This window comes from Agrilus planipennis, unplaced genomic scaffold (genome assembly GCF_000699045.2).
Source record: "Agrilus planipennis isolate EAB-ADULT unplaced genomic scaffold, Apla_2.0 scaffold86, whole genome shotgun sequence".
Classification (NCBI taxonomy): Eukaryota; Metazoa; Arthropoda; class Insecta; order Coleoptera; family Buprestidae; genus Agrilus; species Agrilus planipennis.
Genome location: NW_020438863.1, coordinates 1,063,838 through 1,082,275, shown reverse-complemented (window position 1 = coordinate 1,082,275; position 18,438 = coordinate 1,063,838). Strand labels below are relative to the sequence as shown.

Here is an 18,438-nt window from a genome sequence, read left to right as displayed (position 1 = left end):
ACATGAAGATTTTCTCTTATATATAATATATATTATGTTTAATACAATGAATGTACATCGTGTCTTTTGTAGGGTTGGAGTTAATGTAGATAGTCTTACCGCTGAAGGTGTCAAGCAAGAGGAATATATCCCTGTTCTTATCGCACCAATGAAAGAGGAAGAATCGTTACTAGATATCATTTTTGAGAGCAACCCATTAGATAAGAAATGCGGACAAAGACTCATAATTGAATTAAAACCCCTTAGGATTATTTATGATGCGAAAACCCTTATTGGGGTAATAAACGTCTTCGTCATGTCTCAGTCGTCCTCCTTAGAAAAGTAGGTAGAATTTGATTAAAAGATAGACAATAAAAATGTCAAAATATATATGTAAAAGATTTATATGCAATTACAACATTTTTCTATTTTTTTTTTATTTTAATTTGCTGTTAATATTTTTTGCAGCCCGAATACTTATAAGATTTTTGCTTTTATAAACTCTTTATGTGAAGCTGTACGTATACTATTATAATGTAGATATACAGAAGAAAGTCTGCTGACCATTGTGTATTAAGCATTTACGTCGTTTATTTGTTAATGTCAATTTTTTTTTTGTTTCAGACTTTCTTCTGTAGCCGCAACGAAACTGAGTAACATCAAAAAAATGTCTGCATCCGGTCTTCAGCACATTATAGAATCCCACGCGTACTTCGATGTTAACATCAACATTTCCGCTCCCATTATTGTTGTTCCTCAAAACGGACTGTACACGGGAAATGAAAATGTTTTAGCAATAAATTTAGGTCAGTTATATATTATTTTACAAAAGCATTTAATAACTAAAATAAAAAACTTACTATTTTAGGTAAAGCGAGCATACAGTCAGTTGAACGTTCGGCGTCTTTTATTCGTATAAAAGAGTTATATCAAGCGGGCATTACTGGTGAGGACATTCTTAAAGACATGATCGAAAAGAGTTACGACCGCTTCCTGATGTGCCTGACAGAGGTACAAGTGGTGTTAGCTGGGCCTACTGACAACTGGATGTCAAGTTTTATCGAAAAAGGAAACACACCCCTTCACTTGCTACAACCACTGTCACTGGAAGCCCTTTACTCGAAATGTCTGATACAGGACGATCCTCAACTCCCTCTTAGTACTATCAAGGGCGAATTACCTTCACTAGCAATCACTATTACAGACACTCGACTGATAAAATTGATAAGCTTAATCGATAGTGTTGCTGTTGAAACCAGTTTATCAGAAAACAAACCTTTAGAGGTGACCAATACTTAAATGTGACGCATCTGCACAAATAAAATTTTGCTTATATTTACAGCGTAAAGCTTCATCTACATCCCTTTTACAATATATGGAAATGACCAAAATGGCAAAACCCAAAACAGAAAATCAAATAAAATCTTCATACGAATCGACTGATTTAAACCAATTTACAGAGTTTGATATTCAATTTGTGATGAAGGGTACGCATATGTTACAGCTATATTTGTTTTATTTGAACTTGACATCTTTTCAGAATTGACACTAACTATGGGAGTTCAGCATGGTCAAAGCGACCCGAAGAATGTGGCAAAATTTAGCATACGAAACCTCGAGTTCGGTCACACCATGCAAACATTCAATACGGAAACATGGCTAAAAATTGGTAGCATGAATCTAATTCAGTATATTCATCGCATTCAACATTTGAATATTTTGAGTACTCCTCTGAAGGACGAATCGGATTATATGTTCACTTTAAAATTTGTACAGGTAAAAAAATGCACAAACATTAACAATAATCAATATTCATGACATTTGTATGTCATTTTATTAATTTAGGTGGACAAATCATCGCCCGAATTTCATACAAAGCACCAATCTTGCGAGACACGCCTGCTATCAAACTTCAATTCGCTCGAAATTCATTTGAATCAGGAGGCATTACTCGATTTAATGCGTTATATTTCGAACGTTCAATTACAGATTGAAGAAGAACGAGCAGATAAAAACAGAATCGCGATGTCGACGATCGACGAGGAGCCACAGCGACGTTTAATAGAAACAATCGCGGAATCGACTGAGAATATAGTTACTCGTACATCAATACAATATTTAAGAGATGGTAAGTTTTTCTATTTCAAGTTCCTTCCTATAATTTCTCTTGTTTTACCCTACTTTTTTTCTCTTTTTAATTGTATTTCTATTTAAGCAGCTTATGCTCAACTGTACATCTATATATACATAAAATTTTAGTTAAAAAACGTCAGAAGAAGTCAGTAATTGAGACGATTAAGTTTAAGCTATTAGCTAATTTACATCAAGTCAAGATATGTCTAAGTAGTCACCAAAATGATATAGCCTCTCTCTCTGTTAGCGGTGTAAATGCGGAAATAATTATAAAGGAACCATATACACAAATTAAAGCTCACCTATTGGATTTGTCCGTCATAAATCTTAATTCTGAGGCAATACATTCGAAGGTAATGTTTATTATATTAATTTATTATTTATCTAAAAAATGCTATAATTTTTGTCAGATTCTTTCTGTGACCAGCGAAGAGGCTGTCAGCGTTCAAATTGTTACTTATAATCTCGACGAAGACGATTACACATCGACAAATATGTCAATTGATGCATCTATAGGTTGTCTGCGTATAGTTTTTCTCAACATATTTGTCACCGAAATACTGGTAAGAGTTAATATATTGTTGCTAAGATTTTTGATTTCATTGTTTATAATTTTCAGTCATTTCTCAACAATTTCCAAACAGCTATGGACGTACTCGCGCAGGCATCTCAGAATGCCGCAGCTCAAGCAAAATTGAATGTCGAAGAGGCACTTTCAAAGGCTATGAAAATAGCAGTAACTGTTAATATAAGGGCACCGAACATCGTCGTTCCAGTGCATTCGCAGAGTGTTGACGCCCTCTTTCTCGATTTTGGTCGATTCACGTTATCAAATAAATTTAAATGGCTCGAACAGGTAGACGAGAAAAAACAGAACGCGGTCCTCGACGATATGATGATTAGCTTAGTTGACATGAAGATTGCAAAGATAACATACAAGAACGAGCAAACCGTTATCGAGCATATCCTATTGGATCAACTTTCGTTTCAGTTGAAGGTGGTAAGGAATCTTTCGAGTTGGTATCGGCAGGTGCCCAGCATCGAAATATCAATGAAAACGAAAACTATTTCAGTAAGTATAATTTTATTTTTTATCATATGTAAAAAACGATTCTTTTAAAAAAATTGCCACTATTTGAAATTTTTTAGGAATAGTAAACAGTTTTCTTTTAATTATTTTGAACATTATACAATATTAATTAACCAAATATAATTTTTAATACGATGTTAGATGCTCCTAGCGCACGAAGACTACGTCATGGTTTTGAATATTTTGGACAAAAACATTGGCGAAGGAAGCACTCAACATGTTTCCTCTTCGCACAAGACACCAACTGTAAAAAAATCAGTGAAGGTCACTGCGGAAACATTGCAAAAAGACCATGAAACTGCAGTACCAGAGGTCCCTACTACAGAAATATATACTCTAGTAAAATTTACTTTTGTCATGGAACGATTCGTGTTTAGCTTATTCTCAAGGTCACCTGCTTTTCAAGTAAGTTCTATTTTTGTCTATTTATCAAAAATGAGTGTATTTTACATTCTACTGCTTATCTTTACCGTTTCTTACTCTTTCTCTTCTTTCTTGATAATTAGAAAATACCTCTCCACGATCCATCACTTTCTTTGGCAAAATTTTCTTTGGAGATGATCTCAGTCAAAGGTCGAATTTACTCGGATGATTCGATGGGTGTTGCAATGCTCCTTGTTAATTGCATAATTGAGGATAGCCGACCAGAAAACGCAGGACTACTGACCCGTTTATGCGAACGAAAACCAGAACCTGAAGACGTTGCTGAAAAAGAATTGTCTGTGGTAGAATCAAATGTGCCCCAGAAATACATGGTTGATATCGTTTATCAGCGAAAAGGCAAAGATAATTTCGGTAAGAGGACTTAATCAATAAGCAATTAATTAATTTACTAATTGTAAATTGCTTAAAATAATAAATAGCGGATATACGTATATGGAGCTTTGGACTTATATTTAGTGCAAATTTTATGATGGAAATTTACGAGTTCTTAAAAAAAAGCGACGACGACGAAAGAGAAAACGAAACAAATAAACATGACTCTATCAGCCGGACGACCTTGGTATCCGCGAAATCTACCATGGGTACACAAGCTGTTCCGACTGCCGACGAGAGTCTTTTCACTCTTAATTTACGAATCGAAAAACCAGATATTATCCTTGTCGAACATCTAAAAGACATGGACACAAATGCCTTGATATTAAACGTACGTTACTGGGAGTATAAATACAATCTCGTATTAATTTTATTAGATTAATTGATTTATATTGTACATTCTTGTAGTTCGAAATGTTATGTAAACTTCGCACCACAACCAATCATCAAGTAATCAATTGTTCTGTAAACGATCTCCAAATGTACACATGTGCCTTCGATCCGTCGAAAAGAGACGACACGAAAGCCAATGTGATTTTCCCTATTAATATTAACGTGGCAGGATCGACACCTGAAGGAGAAGGCCTTCATGTTGAGGTAATTTAACCTTAGAACTTAAAAAATTGATTTACAATATGCATATTTCTTTATCTGGAAAAGGTCCATACGTCAGACGTAAGGATTCGAGTATCGCCGATAACTATAGATCTTTTAAACAGAGTACACAAGACCTTACTAAGTCACGCCAGTGCCAAGAAAGAAGCTGAAGATGTCGTGGATGATTACAGCGATTTGTGGCAACCGAAACCTTACAAGGAAGACAATTTATGGTTCTTGAAAGTTGGCAAGTTTTGTCTAAAAAGGTAAAAATGTCCAACGTCTGTTAAAATATAGTATTTCTATTTCTCAGAAATCGGCGACGACGTCACCACATTTTTAGATATGACTCAACTGCAACCACAATACAACGAAAAGAAGGTGAAAAAAAAAGAACTTTGTCTTTTCATGATTCAATCCATAGTATTTACAATGGAAGCTGGTGTAGGTAAGAAGACTCTTCCGATGCTTTTCTTTGACAGTAAATTCAGCGGAAACGTAAAAAATTGGAGTTCGGATGTAAGAAATATCTCCTTTATTCTACTCATTATTTTAAATACGATATAATTGTTCGATGCAGATGTCCATAGAGGCATCGATGACACTGACGATGGGCTATTATAACAGTCGGCTCGCTTTATGGGAGCCTCTTGTTGAACCAGTACAAATTATGAAAGCCAATAACGTCACTTATGAGCCGTGGGAATTAAAAGTGGAGGTACCGTATCATATTGTTCTTATCTAATTTAAAAATTTTTATCTAACAAAAGGGAGCACCCCTTTTCAGGTTCATCTGAATCCAGAACAGGCAATCGACGAATCATTGACGAGTCCCTCTTCGGAGATAGAAGAATTAACGTTACCGCCGCCTCCGATGGTCATTGACGTGACATCTGCATCAAATCTGGAAATAACAGTGACGAAAACATTCCTTGACGTACTGAAAAATCTTTCGGCCGCGTTCGATTCGGACATAACGGGTAATGAAGAAAAAAAAGTTATACATCCGACTAGTTCGTTCAAAGTAATTAACGACACCGGCCTGAAGGTCGTATTAGTGCTCGTCCACAGTTCCTTCCGGTTGCACGGTGACCAAAATCCCAACCACGTAACTCTTGAGCCAGGCACTCAGGTGCCTCTTGAGCTGAAGTCGTTCATGCAAGAGGTGTCAAAAATTCAGTATCAGCTCTCCTTGGACAGCCAAAAATCACCAGAAAACTTCCTCTTCGTCAAGGTATGATGCCGTGGTCTAAATTGTTTATTTCATTCTTTCTCTATAAATTCTATTTATGCGGAATTAATTAAAAATTGGAAATTTCAAATGTAAATTTTGTTCATATCTTTCATAATTGCTACACATACAGACAGTATAATTTCATTTTTTATTTGCTTTCAATTGTACACTTTTAGTACGTAGATTGGTATTTATATATTCTCTTTTTTGTATATCAATTTGATTTAATACCCTTTCAAACATTGTTATTAAATGTTAATATGGTCATTTATCATTTGTATATAGGTTGAAACTTTTGAAAAGGAACTAAAATTACCTTTTGAAAGAGCCGACAAAAGATACTTCCCACTCGATCCAAAAACGAACAAAGGCCTAATTTCGGAAGTTTCCATGGAACACGGGGTCCTTTCCTTAACATTAAGAAGCATACTAAAGGTCTGTATATATTATAAGTGGATTAATACATATACGTATTATACATATATATAAAGTAACATATAACATATTTTTATAATTTCTAAGTGGTAATTTTGTTTTTGTAGATTTTCAATCATTTCACTATTCCAGTAGATATCTATTATATGACAGAAAAAAGTAATAATTTGGCTTTCATTTTCAACATACAACCAGGACAGTCCCGAAATTTGCCATACAAGGCAGTGTATACTACTACGGGTCAGCTGTTTTTTTCGGTTAAAAGCTACTCTGTGACCTCGGTACCTTTTGTCTGGCGCGACTTGAATTCGAACGTGACTATCTCAAAGACATTAATGTGTCGACCTAAGGATCACCTGAACCACACCGAGCCATTTCTATTAAATGTAAGTAACTTAAGAAAGAAAGCATTTTCATTCTATTATTAATTATAATATTTTACTGATTTTAGGTAAGCGGGAAAATGAAACAAGTGTATAGCGAAACGTCGACGCGTTATACGATGGCGAGTGTTTGTTACAACGTTTATTTAAAACCTGTTGTCGTTTTTAAAAACTATCTGCCCTTTAACGTCGTTTGTATTATCGATAAATTGGTTGAAGAATACGTTATTGAGCCAGGGGCATACACCCAATTACCCAACGTGCAACCCGGAACGTCCAGTATTTGTGTTAAGGTAGTAGTTGTATTTAATCAACAAAGTACCAAATAAAAACTTTTTATTGCAGATTCCCGATTACCTAGAAAAGGAATGGACATGTAAAAATGAATTGTTACAAAATCCTTCAGAGTTTACTGTATGGCAGTTCTCCAGTTACGAAAATATTGTAAAGGTCAACTTGGACCTTGGAATGCACTGCAAACAGGATGGAAGCTCCATGATCATGTCCTTATACTGTCCGTTTTGGCTGAACAACAAAACCGGGTTGACTCTTGATTACAGAGTAAGTTAGCACAAAAAAAATATTTACTGCCTTTTTTAAAAAGCATGTTTTTGTCTTAATAGAATACATTTAAAAAAATAGTTTACAAAATGATTAACATTAACTTATTAACATTGCTAAACAAAGAAGGAGCTTTTATACGTAAATAAAGAACCATTGAATTTTCTGGTTCTTTTTCAGAAATCTAAAAAGGAGAAGTCGGAAAAAGGAAGTCCTTCCAAGGTATTATTTATCATAATAAATAATTGGATCTTTCTTTTTTTTTACCGTATTTTTGCTACCACAAAAAGTAGTTTGAGTTTTTGTTATTTCAAAATATTAATCGATCTTTTACATTATAAAGTGAATATGAAGTATTAAATTATACTCTTTTTAAAAGACGACAGAAGATAACATGAATGTAATAACACATCCCAGTAACTACGATGGACCAATACTGTTTTCCTTTAATGCGAAAAACTTTTTTGGGAAGAAAAAAGCTAGCATTCGAGTGGACAGTGGCGATTGGTCAGATAAGTTCCCTCTAGACGTCGCTGGATCCTCAGGTTACGTGGTTTGCAAAGGACAAAATCACATTTACATGGTAATCTATTAATTTTAATGTTAAGTATTGCTTAAATAGCAATAGTACATAATTTTTGTAGATCGGAGTTCGCAATACGCTTACATACAACGGTTTAACAAAACAAGTAACATTCACGCCTTATTATGTAATGGTTAATAACGCAAAGTATGACATAGAATGTCGAGAATTCGATAGACCTGCTGACCGATGGTTCACAGTTCCCGCAAAATCGTGCGTACCCTTCTGGCCGAGAAGCGAAAAGGACGATAAACTGCTAAAATTACGAGTGGTAAACACTGAAGAGACTACGCCACCCTTCCTTATCACTCAAACAAATAATATTTTACTTCAATTAGATAATAAGGTTGGTACTTATGTAGATATACTCATTTACCTTTATTTACTTTAACATATACCGAATAATTTAATAGTATGGAGGGATTCATGCTGATATTCAACTAACTGAAAGTTCGACATATATTAACTTAAGCCCATACGCCGAAGGCTTACCTCCTCCAATGATTCTGAATCATACCGACAAAACGATAAGTTACTGGGAAAAGGAAACTGTTCAAATCAGGTATCGTTTCTAAAAAAAGTATTATATAAAATAGAGTTTACCTTTGCTTGGTTGAAACTCGTAACGAGTATAAAATATAACACCAAATGTGAATTTCGACAAATTTTAGTGGCACTTAATTCTTTCGCCAAACATTAACTTCTTAAAAACTATTCCCAATGAATTTTTAAATAATTTCTTGTTTTTTTTTTTATTTGTATAGAAAACTAGATCCGGGACATTCAGTGTTATTTACGTGGTCGAATCCGCCCGGTTGTCGTGTCCTAGCTTGGGACATTGGTAACAAGAAAGAAATGCAAGACGAATTACAAACGGACGGACTGAAAGAATTCTCGCCGATGCCGAATTATACAGTATACTGGGTATCGTTTTTAAACGGTATGCAACGGGTAATTCTATTTACTCTTAACGAAGATGTAGCTGCAGACGTTCAATCGGCAAAGCAGTTTGAAGTCGCAGACACAGAAATCAACGTATCGATTCACGGTATCGGCCTGTCACTGGTTAACAATGTAGCACGCCAAGAATTGATGTATCTTGCAATTGCCAACAGTGGTATTATCTGGGAATATGCCAAACTCAAATCGAATCGGTAAATACAATTAATTAAATATATCGAACCCATATTTTTAAAAAAATTTGTCTATAGGTATATAGAAATGGCTGTGCGTGATTCCTACTTAATGGAACGCGCATACCAGCGTTATTTGTCAAAAGAAAAGTGTGACACGCCGGATTTTGGACGCGAATTGGTCGACGAAAAGACCGAAGTCGACTTTGACACGTTAAGGATGTTAAAACCGCAACAAAGGAAGATGAGACGAGTATTTCAATACGGATTGTGGATTCAGATGAAAACGAGCCCGTATCAGCTACAGTTCCACGCTAAAGTAAACAAAGTGCAGATAGACAACCAGCTCTTTGACTGTATATTTCCGATAGTCTTGGCACCGGTACCTCCCCCAAGAACCATGGGAGACAATTGTGAGGCTTTCAGTAATACTTTTATAATTTTCTGGTATCTAATAGTTTATTGTTTAATCAGTTCATAGGCCATTTATAGAAATGAGCGTGGTCCAAAGAGTGATGAAATACAGTCACATCACTCAGTTTAAATACTTCAAAGTTCTCATTCAAGAATTTCACGTGAAAGTCGATATAGGTTTCGTCATCGCCTTGTTAGATTTACTCGAAACGAACGTTGCAAATGAAGAGGAAGAAGTAAGAACAATAAAAGTTCATATTAGAAATTGATGTAATCATAACATGCTTTTTAGCGTAAGCATTTTTTGGAAAGTATAAAATTAACCAAAGAACCCCTCAAATCTCTAGTCGTTACCATTTCTCAAAAGGAACAAAAGAGTTTTTATGACGTACTGCATTTTTCTCCTCTCAAGATTCATGTAAGTTTTTCACTCCAATCGGGAAACTATAAAGGATTATCGCAGCTGGACGTCGTCAACGTTCTTTTGCAAGGACTAGGTGTCACTCTGACGGATATGCAGGATGTAATTTTCAAGTAAATACGATATATTATATTAATTAATTTACTGCTTTTTATCAATCGTTTATTTCGTTTTAGACTAGCGTATTTCGAAAGAAACTACACATTTTTATCTCAAAATCAACTTATATCCGAAGTTACTTCTCACTATTCGAATCAAGCCATAAAACAACTTTACGTACTCGTACTTGGACTAGATGTCCTGGGAAATCCGTACGGCCTAGTATTGGGTATTACGAAAGGTTTCGAGGACTTCTTTTACGAACCAATTCAAGTCAGTGTTTAAACGAAACAAATACACTAATTAGATACATAAGCATAATTTTTTTTACAGGGTGCAATCCAAGGACCTGGCGAATTCGCCGAAGGTCTGGTACTGGGTGCCCGCAGTTTATTTAGTCACACGGTAGGTGGTGCTGCAGGTGCCGTTTCGAGAATCACAGGAGCCATGGGTAAAGGTATTGCAGCGCTCACTTTTGACAAAGATTATCAGCGAAGAAGAAGAGACGCCATGACTAAAAAACCTGCCAGCGTACAAGAGGGACTCGCCAGAGGGGGAAAGGGGCTCGTTATGGGCGTGTATGACGGGGTGACCGGAGTATTTACGAAACCTATAAGCGGAGCGAAACACGACGGCGTCGAGGGTTTCTTTAAGGGTTTAGGAAAAGGTGCCATCGGTCTCATTACACGGCCCACTGCTGGAGTGATCGACTTTGCCAGTGGCTCTCTTGAAGCCGTCAGAAGGTTGTTAATATAGCAAAAACATTATCAATTTATTTTATTTTAATCCGCGTATGTTCATTTTTAGAGCGACAGATTTAGAGGAAGACATCTGCAGGATACGACCTTCAAGGTCATTGCCAGCTGACGGTTTTGTGCGGCCGTACAATATTCAGGAGGCCGAAGGAAATAAAATTCTGATGGAGTTGGAAAAGGGAAAGTACTCTACGACAGACGTCTACGTGGCTCATTTTACAATCGAAAAAAATCAAGTTTTGTTATTAACAGATAAAAGAATCGCTCTTGCTTCTCACAGTGAAGTATTTGGAGGATGGCAGGTAGGTCTAGATTTTCTTATTCCTTTGTATACGTCACTGATAAACCTGATTCGCCTAAAAATCCTGGTTTCGTTTCCCTATATATATTTCCTTTCTAGACGCACAGCTAACAAATGGTTGTTTAAATAGCGTCTTTCGCGATAAAATAAACTTGTTTTTAGGCGGAATGGGCATTTGCATGGTCCGACATACCGTCGTCTGCCACCGTGCATCCCAAGGGAGTACAGATTCCCATTCCTGAGGCGAAAAAGAAAAAGTTTGGCATGTTCGGTTCTAACGGAGCCAATAAGTTAATTAATGTGCAAAACGATGCTTTAAAAGAAAAGATCGTTAAACAAATCGAGTATATGCGGGAAAAGGCTTAATAGTAGAAGCAAAGCTCAGATATTATTTTCTTAATGCTGGCTTATAAATGCACAATTTTTTATATGTATGCTTTATAGAAAAGAACACTACTTACTCCTTTACATTTACCAGTTAAAATATTTCTTTTATTAAGCTTTTAATATATATTCTAAATACTTTATTTACACGTTATATACAAGTAAAAAATTTAAAATAATTAAAATTTTACCAGTGCTCAGTTTTAAAAATATTAAACTTTTGTGTTTTTTCAAACTCCAAGTTACAGGATTATTGTAAATGCACATTTTTTTTCGGTTCTACAACGCAGTGAATTTACTATTCATATATATGCTACTCCCTCGATTTAATCACACAAGTATAGGCAAGGACCTTTATTGTGATCTGACTTTCACCTGATTAAATTTCAAAATAGCATTGTAATTTTCTATTATTATCATAATAATTGTTTTCTTTTCAGTTGGTTTTCGTTGTTATTTATTAATTATTATTGTTGAAAAGTTTTGTTTTTGAAGTAAATATAATGATCAATTTAGTGAAAGTACCTAAAATTTTTCTCATGAATAAGAACCGGCTAAATGAACAGTAAGTTCTCCCTTACCTTAATAAATAAGAACAATAATAAGTACCTATGATTAGGTACAGAATGTTAGGTTAAGTATAAAGTTAAAATTAAATGCATGGAATGTGAATCAATTGACGTATTTTTAATTTTTAATTAATATATTTGAATTAGCGGTTATAAAAACTGCTTGAAAACAATTAGTATAAGTTGTAGACGTAAAGGTTATGTTATCATATTAAGTAGTTACAGCAGTGTACAAAGTGTTGTCGCATAACCGCATTTATTACAAAGGCGCTGGTTTTAAAATATAATTAGGAAACCGTTAATATGTCGACAATAAAAGATTTAAATTCACCAACCGAAATGAAACTGATTAACTCCACAGAAGAAGAAGATGATGGGAAAGTTCGGATGAAGAAGGAACTAGGTCTTCTTGAAGGTGTAGCGATAATTTTAGGAATTATTTTAGGCTCAGGTAAATAACAAGTAAATCTTATTAGTTTTAACTTCTTTATCAGTTTTTTTTTCCTGTAGGAATTTTTATTTCGCCGAAAGGTATAACTGAAGAAGTAGATGCACTAGGAACATCTTTGGCTGTTTGGGTTGTATGTGGCCTGTTATCGATGATAGGAGCCCTGTGCTATGCAGAATTGGGGACTTCAATACCAAAATCTGGAGGTGACTATGCCTACATATATGAAGCTTTTGGGAACCTACCAAGTTTTTTATACTTGTGGGCTGCTAATTTAATTTTTGTGTAAGTTTCTTGTTTATTATTAACTAGCTCATAAATATAAAAGAAAAGTTATGCATTTAAGCATAATAGGTAGTAATAATAATAAAAACTACTATGGTATGTATCCTTAGCAGAACTGATGATAGTTCATGAATAAATTAATCAAAAAATAATTGCAGCAACATTAAATTTTTAAAAGGTATATTTTAGTTTTACTTTTTACATACTACTATTATTATTTCTAAACGAAAATCAAATCAGACGTGATGAAATTTGTTTTTATAAACACATATTTATAGAAAAAATGCTTTATTTTATTCAGGCCTACAACAAATGCTATTATGGCTTTAACTTTTGCAAAATATGTAATCCAGCCATTCTTCCCTGATTGTGATATTCCTAAACACTCAGATACCCTTATAGCAGCATCAACTTTATGTAAGTTCTTTATTAATTGCTGTTTTTACTCAAACTAACTGAATAAATTATTCAGGCTTTCTTACATTCCTTAATGGATATAATGTCAAAGCAACTACAAGATTGCAAAATGTATTTATGTTTTGTAAAATTGGGGCCGTCGTGTTAGTGATCCTAGTAGGAATAACCTGGATGGGTATGGGACACCTCGAAAATTTTGCCAATCCTTTTGATGGTGGCACAACTAATCCGGGTAAACTTGCCAAAGCTTTTTATTCAGGGATATTTTCCTATTCAGGCTGGTAACGAATTAAATCAGAAAGTAGCTTTATTAAATTTTAATTATCCTTCTTTCTGTCTTTAGGAATTACCTCAATTTCATGACAGAAGAATTACAAAATCCATACGTGTAAGTAGATCGCTTTCTTATCGCGACGTATTTATTGATCGTTACTCATTAGTACACAGTTCATAATACCATTTGAGTTATCTTTAAAAATTAAAACAGCGTTTTATTACAACAATTGATAACGATAAATAATATCTTTCAGTTGAGTAAATAACTAGGATAAAATTAAAAAAATTTTTTTTTTAGTAAATAGGCTTGTTTTTTCTTTTTTAATAAATAGCAATTACAATATCAAATGAAAATATTATTGTATAATTTCATTGTTAATGTAATTTATGTTTCAGAAATCTTCCTAGAGCTATTTTCATATCAATTCCCTTAGTCACCCTTGTATATGTCTTGGCTAATATGTCTTATTTATCAGTCCTGACTCCTGATTTGATGAAAGCTTCTGATGCTATTGCAGTTGTAAGTGTCTTTTTTTTTAATATGTAGTATATATGTTACATTCAAGAAGTCACGAGTATTGTATAAACTTACGGAGATGAAAAATATATTTTAGACCTTTGGAAATAAGTTATTGGGAAAAGGTGCTTGGACAATACCTGTGTTGGTCGCCATATCGGCCTTTGGAGGACTTAGCGTTCATATTATGACATCCTCTCGGATGCTCTTTGTGGGAGCACGAAATGGACATTTCCCAGCTATGTTAGCTCACCTTAATTTAAAAACATTGTCCCCTGTGCCTTCTCTTTTATTCCTGGTGAGCTTTTGTATTTATTAATATTAATGCTTGTTACGGTGCTCAGCAGAGAAAACAATTCACAAAAATGTTTTAACAGAAATACTGAAAGAGTCGTTTCGACATAGAGTAATACAATTACTAATTAGAACTGAATGGATTATATTTACAGATAAGGCATTATTTACAAAAAGGCGAGAAAAAAACATGAAATCATAACAGAAATATATTAATTCTTCCCCCCTATCAGTTACTGTGAGCTCAAAACTGTTAGCACTATTGCTTCGAGTGGTCAAAATTCACTTTTGTTTTTTTACAATTTGTTTGATCACTTTTGTGTTAAAAATTGTTTGAAAAATTTAAAGGAATTGTTTCTAAATGTGTATGCAACACATCGTACACTTCAGCATAGGAAATTACTGATACTACGTAATATTACTTTGCCCTGTGCTGACAGCACTCATAATTTCTTTCATATATAATATTTAAATTTGAAACAACATTACAGTTAATTATACGTTTTTAGAACTTGCTGTCGTTACTGATGTTATGTACCAGCGACATACAAAGTCTAATAACGTATTGTACAATAGTGGAGTCATTTTTTGTGACGCTCTCCGTGTCGGGTCTTCTGTATCTTCGATGGAAGCAGCCCAATATGCAACGCCCCATTAAAATTCATCTTATCGTTCCAGTTACGTTCGTTATTATTTGTATATTCCTCTTAATTTTGCCGTGTGTGGAAGCGCCGTACGTGGTCGGTATTGGAACACTTATAACCCTTTCGGGAATACCGGCCTACTACGCAGGAGTATTTTGGAAAAACAAGCCAAAATGGTTCCGGGAGATGATGAGTATGTTATATTAAAGTAAAACTATGAACTCCTTGATAAAATATCATATTCTATAAAGTACCAAATATTTCATTCATATTAAAAATGTCTCACTTTCCCAGACCTACAAAATACTTTGTTTTTAAACTGTGATCATGTATTTATTTTTACAGAGACATTAACAGAGCTGTGCCAAAGAGTTTGCTTCTCATCGCACGAGGATTGACAAACTTCGGATTTTAATGATTATAAACGTTACCAGTCTTTAACAAGTATTTTATTATGAAACCCAAGTGCCTGTTTTTAAGTTGCAGCACTAAAATAATTGCTAATAGGGTAAGAATTTTTTAATTTATTTAATTCAAGTCAGTATTTTTTTTATTATTTTACTTGATCAATTGGGTATTAGAATAAATACAAAAATTCATTTCTTTATCCAGTTCTATTGCAATCAACAGTTAAGTAGTTAGATTTGAACTTGTTTCTTTGATAAGAAAATTTAATTTCAAAAATCAGGTTGTGCTTTAATGTTAAATAATGAACAAAACACCTATTTAATTACTTTCCTAAATTAATTAATATTATTTATTTCTTTTCTCAATTTTATCAAATAAATATGCTTCTTTTATTAATATATTTAGGAAAGTATGTATTTAATATAAAGCTTAAGATGGTTTTTGAATTAGTGTAAAAGGGACTTATTGCTTTGATAAAATAAAATTTTTGGGCCTAAAAAGGAATTATATAACAATTTTTTTGTCAATGTTATTTGGTTTTTTTTTTCTAAATAACAGTAAATCATCTAATTGTGTTCTATTATTTATGCCAACAATCCCTATATTAACAAATTAATGTTTGCATAATGATGTTAGTTTACAAAGATTGCAACACTACATTAAGAAGCAAAAACATTATTAACAGTTAAAATAACTAGATAATTCAATAGGAATGCTTTACTAATTCTATACAAGTGGTAGTATATTCCATATTTGGACACAATTATTAATGAGACATATCATCTGGATTAAACATTCCCTGCAAATGTTTTAATTTGTAAATTATGTTAAAAGTTTCTTATCAATAATTGTTACCTTGGCTCTTCTTAAAATTGAATCTTTGGAAGCATCATAAGGGTGATCTTTTGATGGTATTTCTAAAACAGCAGGAATTGGCTGAGTATGATTATCTATCACATGTCGAATCAACTCAGCAACATTCTGATTAATTAATATTATATCAATATCATCTCGCTTTAAAAATCTCTTAAAGCATTCCTCAATTTCACTGACTGCAGTATCTATAATTTACACACAAATATTAATTTAATTATTCAGTTCTCTTCTTAGTTTACATACTCTTATCAACTACCATGAAATTAGGATGACGATTCTTATTTATTTCACCTATACCGCCCAGTAGAAATCCAACACAAGTATCCTACAAAAAAATTACACATTTCACCAAAGTGTAAATGTAAATAGGTTTCAGATTTACCTCATCTCCAATTACAGAAATTAATTTTCCTTTTACTGCTGAGTGAAGNTTTATTATTAAATAATTAATAATTTTCTTACAATAGTCTCACGTTTTGCCAAAAAAACCTACATAAAAGCAATCAACTGACGATTGTGTGGTGTGTAATTAATCATATGATTTCAGTCCATTTTGTAACTAAAAAATGACGTTTCAGAAATAAGTCTATGGAACTGTGTTTATGCTCTATGACCGTTCCTAGCCTTAAAAGTGTACTTGCAAATTCGTAGTCTCTTATATTAATATTTAAATCAATGAAGGTAAACAATAATTCTAATAAGTGTATTAAACGAGAATAAAATAAATCATTTTTAGATGCAAAACAATCCAACAAAATCGCACATAACAGATGCAAAGGAAACATTCCGCATATTAATGGAATTGTCTCAGTTATTGTGCACTGGATTAGATCCAGAAACACTAACTATATGTATTAGATTATGTGAAGAGGGTATTAATCCAGAAGCACTTGCCACTATTGTAAGAGAACTTCAAAAGGAAGTAGCATATAACAACAAAGACAAAAATTGAACCTCTTATTTTTGTCATGATTATCGTGTGAACAGGTGTTTTTGTAGTTGTTCCTAAATTAAAACGCAGAACCTGACAAAGAGACATGAAAAAATTTATTGGCTAATATTTAACAATGATTTTATAATTCATCTTCTAGATGCCTTTTTATTCCATATTTTCCTGGATAAACTTTGCTCTCTATTGTGACACTTTCACACTTTTCCTGTTCTATTAAATAATCTTTTGCTGTCCAGGCCTGTGAACCATCTTTGTACATGAATATAGCACGATTATCATCCACTAGGTACCTATTGTAGCCATTTATTATTTAGTTTATATCCTTCATCCAATGTTCTGTTCTTACCTTTCAGCTTGAATATGATTATTCCATAAACTAGTTTGCCAAAGTTTTGTTAATTCTTCAGTTTCTTCCCTTTTTGGATTTCCCGATACACTAACAAAAGTCATTAGTGTTCTACCTTTTTTAGCTAGCTGCAAGAGCTTTTCTGGATCACTAGAACCAATTTTATTAAAATCTATTGGTTGCTGAGGTTTTAAATATTCCGGAAGTTCATCCTCCGGTAGTGGCTCTTCATCTTCCTATTTTGTTNTTTTGGCCTAAAAAGGAATTATATAACAATTTTTTTGTCAATGTTATTTGGTTTTTTTTTTCTAAATAACAGTAAATCATCTAATTGTGTTCTATTATTTATGCCAACAATCCCTATATTAACAAATTAATGTTTGCATAATGATGTTAGTTTACAAAGATTGCAACACTACATTAAGAAGCAAAAACATTATTAACAGTTAAAATAACTAGATAATTCAATAGGAATGCTTTACTAATTCTATACAAGTGGTAGTATATTCCATATTTGGACACAATTATTAATGAGACATATCATCTGGATTAAACATTCCCTGCAAATGTTTTAATTTGTAAATTATGTTAAAAGTTTCTTATCAATAATTGTTACCTTGGCTCTTCTTAAAATTGAATCTTTGGAAGCATCATAAGGGTGATCTTTTGATGGTATTTCTAAAACAGCAGGAATTGGCTGAGTATGATTATCTATCACATGTCGAATCAACTCAGCAACATTCTGATTAATTAATATTATATCAATATCATCTCGCTTTAAAAATCTCTTAAAGCATTCCTCAATTTCACTGACTGCAGTATCTATAATTTACACACAAATATTAATTTAATTATTCAGTTCTCTTCTTAGTTTACATACTCTTATCAACTACCATGAAATTAGGATGACGATTCTTATTTATTTCACCTATACCGCCCAGTAGAAATCCAACACAAGTATCCTACAAAAAAATTACACATTTCACCAAAGTGTAAATGTAAATAGGTTTCAGATTTACCTCATCTCCAATTACAGAAATTAATTTTCCTTTTACTGCTGAGTGAAGTGCCATTTTTTATTTATTTTA

The 18,438-nt window shown here is 33.3% G+C and overlaps 5 protein-coding genes across 7 annotated transcripts in view; 2 read left to right on the top strand and 3 right to left on the bottom strand.

The window, feature by feature from the left end:
* Nucleotides 1–11,721, top strand: part of LOC108735629 (vacuolar protein sorting-associated protein 13) — a 15,537-nt gene extending 3,816 nt beyond the window's left edge. Inside the window, exons 3-35 of the mRNA XM_025974286.1 lie at nt 73–321; nt 604–785; nt 848–1,263; nt 1,322–1,466; nt 1,520–1,755; nt 1,825–2,107; nt 2,239–2,465; nt 2,523–2,675; nt 2,732–3,184; nt 3,344–3,607; nt 3,709–3,997; nt 4,066–4,349; nt 4,427–4,615; nt 4,679–4,862; nt 4,929–5,134; nt 5,196–5,333; nt 5,403–5,849; nt 6,135–6,284; nt 6,392–6,670; nt 6,736–6,960; nt 7,013–7,228; nt 7,409–7,450; nt 7,608–7,811; nt 7,873–8,157; nt 8,225–8,373; nt 8,576–8,965; nt 9,023–9,357; nt 9,419–9,594; nt 9,651–9,892; nt 9,956–10,151; nt 10,212–10,621; nt 10,686–10,935; nt 11,097–11,721. Coding sequence (XP_025830071.1) covers nt 73–321; nt 604–785; nt 848–1,263; nt 1,322–1,466; nt 1,520–1,755; nt 1,825–2,107; nt 2,239–2,465; nt 2,523–2,675; nt 2,732–3,184; nt 3,344–3,607; nt 3,709–3,997; nt 4,066–4,349; nt 4,427–4,615; nt 4,679–4,862; nt 4,929–5,134; nt 5,196–5,333; nt 5,403–5,849; nt 6,135–6,284; nt 6,392–6,670; nt 6,736–6,960; nt 7,013–7,228; nt 7,409–7,450; nt 7,608–7,811; nt 7,873–8,157; nt 8,225–8,373; nt 8,576–8,965; nt 9,023–9,357; nt 9,419–9,594; nt 9,651–9,892; nt 9,956–10,151; nt 10,212–10,621; nt 10,686–10,935; nt 11,097–11,300 — 8,098 coding nt within the window. The 3' untranslated portion in view covers nt 11,301–11,721. The remainder of the gene's footprint in view (nt 1–72; nt 322–603; nt 786–847; nt 1,264–1,321; nt 1,467–1,519; nt 1,756–1,824; nt 2,108–2,238; nt 2,466–2,522; nt 2,676–2,731; nt 3,185–3,343; nt 3,608–3,708; nt 3,998–4,065; nt 4,350–4,426; nt 4,616–4,678; nt 4,863–4,928; nt 5,135–5,195; nt 5,334–5,402; nt 5,850–6,134; nt 6,285–6,391; nt 6,671–6,735; nt 6,961–7,012; nt 7,229–7,408; nt 7,451–7,607; nt 7,812–7,872; nt 8,158–8,224; nt 8,374–8,575; nt 8,966–9,022; nt 9,358–9,418; nt 9,595–9,650; nt 9,893–9,955; nt 10,152–10,211; nt 10,622–10,685; nt 10,936–11,096) is intronic.
* A 254-nt stretch (nt 11,722–11,975) lies between these two features.
* Nucleotides 11,976–16,710, top strand: LOC108735644 (Y+L amino acid transporter 2). Of its 2 annotated transcripts, XR_003231094.1 has the most exons (10): nt 11,976–12,338; nt 12,398–12,620; nt 12,922–13,037; nt 13,093–13,318; nt 13,381–13,425; nt 13,710–13,833; nt 13,928–14,128; nt 14,634–14,961; nt 15,114–15,276; nt 16,631–16,710. XR_003231094.1 is itself a non-coding variant. In XM_018467696.2 (9 exons), exons 1-9 carry the CDS (start codon nt 12,191–12,193, stop codon nt 15,164–15,166), a joined length of 1,464 nt encoding a protein of 487 aa, XP_018323198.1. In that variant the 5' UTR covers nt 11,976–12,190; the 3' UTR covers nt 15,167–15,506. The 2 variants fall into 2 exon arrangements, 1 of the variants encoding a protein (XP_018323198.1); XM_018467696.2 differs by lacking the exon at nt 16,631–16,710 and having other exon boundaries at nt 15,114–15,506.
* LOC112904607 (V-type proton ATPase subunit F-like) lies at nt 15,739–17,022 on the bottom strand. Its single transcript, XM_025975047.1, has 5 exons — nt 17,007–17,022; nt 16,435–16,520; nt 16,296–16,377; nt 16,032–16,237; nt 15,739–15,975 (listed from the first exon to the last, which is right to left on the bottom strand). Exons 1-5 carry the CDS (start codon nt 17,020–17,022, stop codon nt 15,943–15,945), a joined length of 423 nt encoding a protein of 140 aa, XP_025830832.1. The 3' UTR covers nt 15,739–15,942.
* A 55-nt stretch (nt 17,023–17,077) lies between these two features.
* The window catches only part of LOC108735628 (LDLR chaperone boca), a 2,899-nt gene continuing 1,538 nt past the window's right edge, over nt 17,078–18,438 (bottom strand). Inside the window, exons 2-3 of the mRNA XM_025974413.1 lie at nt 17,351–17,586; nt 17,078–17,294 (exon numbers count right to left, since the gene is read on the bottom strand). Coding sequence (XP_025830198.1) covers nt 17,126–17,294; nt 17,351–17,586 — 405 coding nt within the window. The 3' untranslated portion in view covers nt 17,078–17,125. The remainder of the gene's footprint in view (nt 17,295–17,350; nt 17,587–18,438) is intronic.
* LOC108735649 (V-type proton ATPase subunit F) overlaps nt 17,674–18,438 on the bottom strand; it is a 934-nt gene continuing 169 nt past the window's right edge. Inside the window, exons 2-5 of one of the 2 annotated variants that reach the window (XM_025974421.1) lie at nt 18,370–18,438; nt 18,231–18,312; nt 17,967–18,172; nt 17,674–17,910 (exon numbers count right to left, since the gene is read on the bottom strand). In XM_025974421.1, the coding sequence (XP_025830206.1) occupies nt 17,878–17,910; nt 17,967–18,172; nt 18,231–18,312; nt 18,370–18,423 (375 nt within the window). In that variant the 5' untranslated portion in view covers nt 18,424–18,438 and the 3' untranslated portion in view covers nt 17,674–17,877. The remainder of the gene's footprint in view (nt 17,911–17,966; nt 18,173–18,230; nt 18,313–18,369) is intronic. The other variant, XM_025974422.1, reaches the window with a different exon arrangement.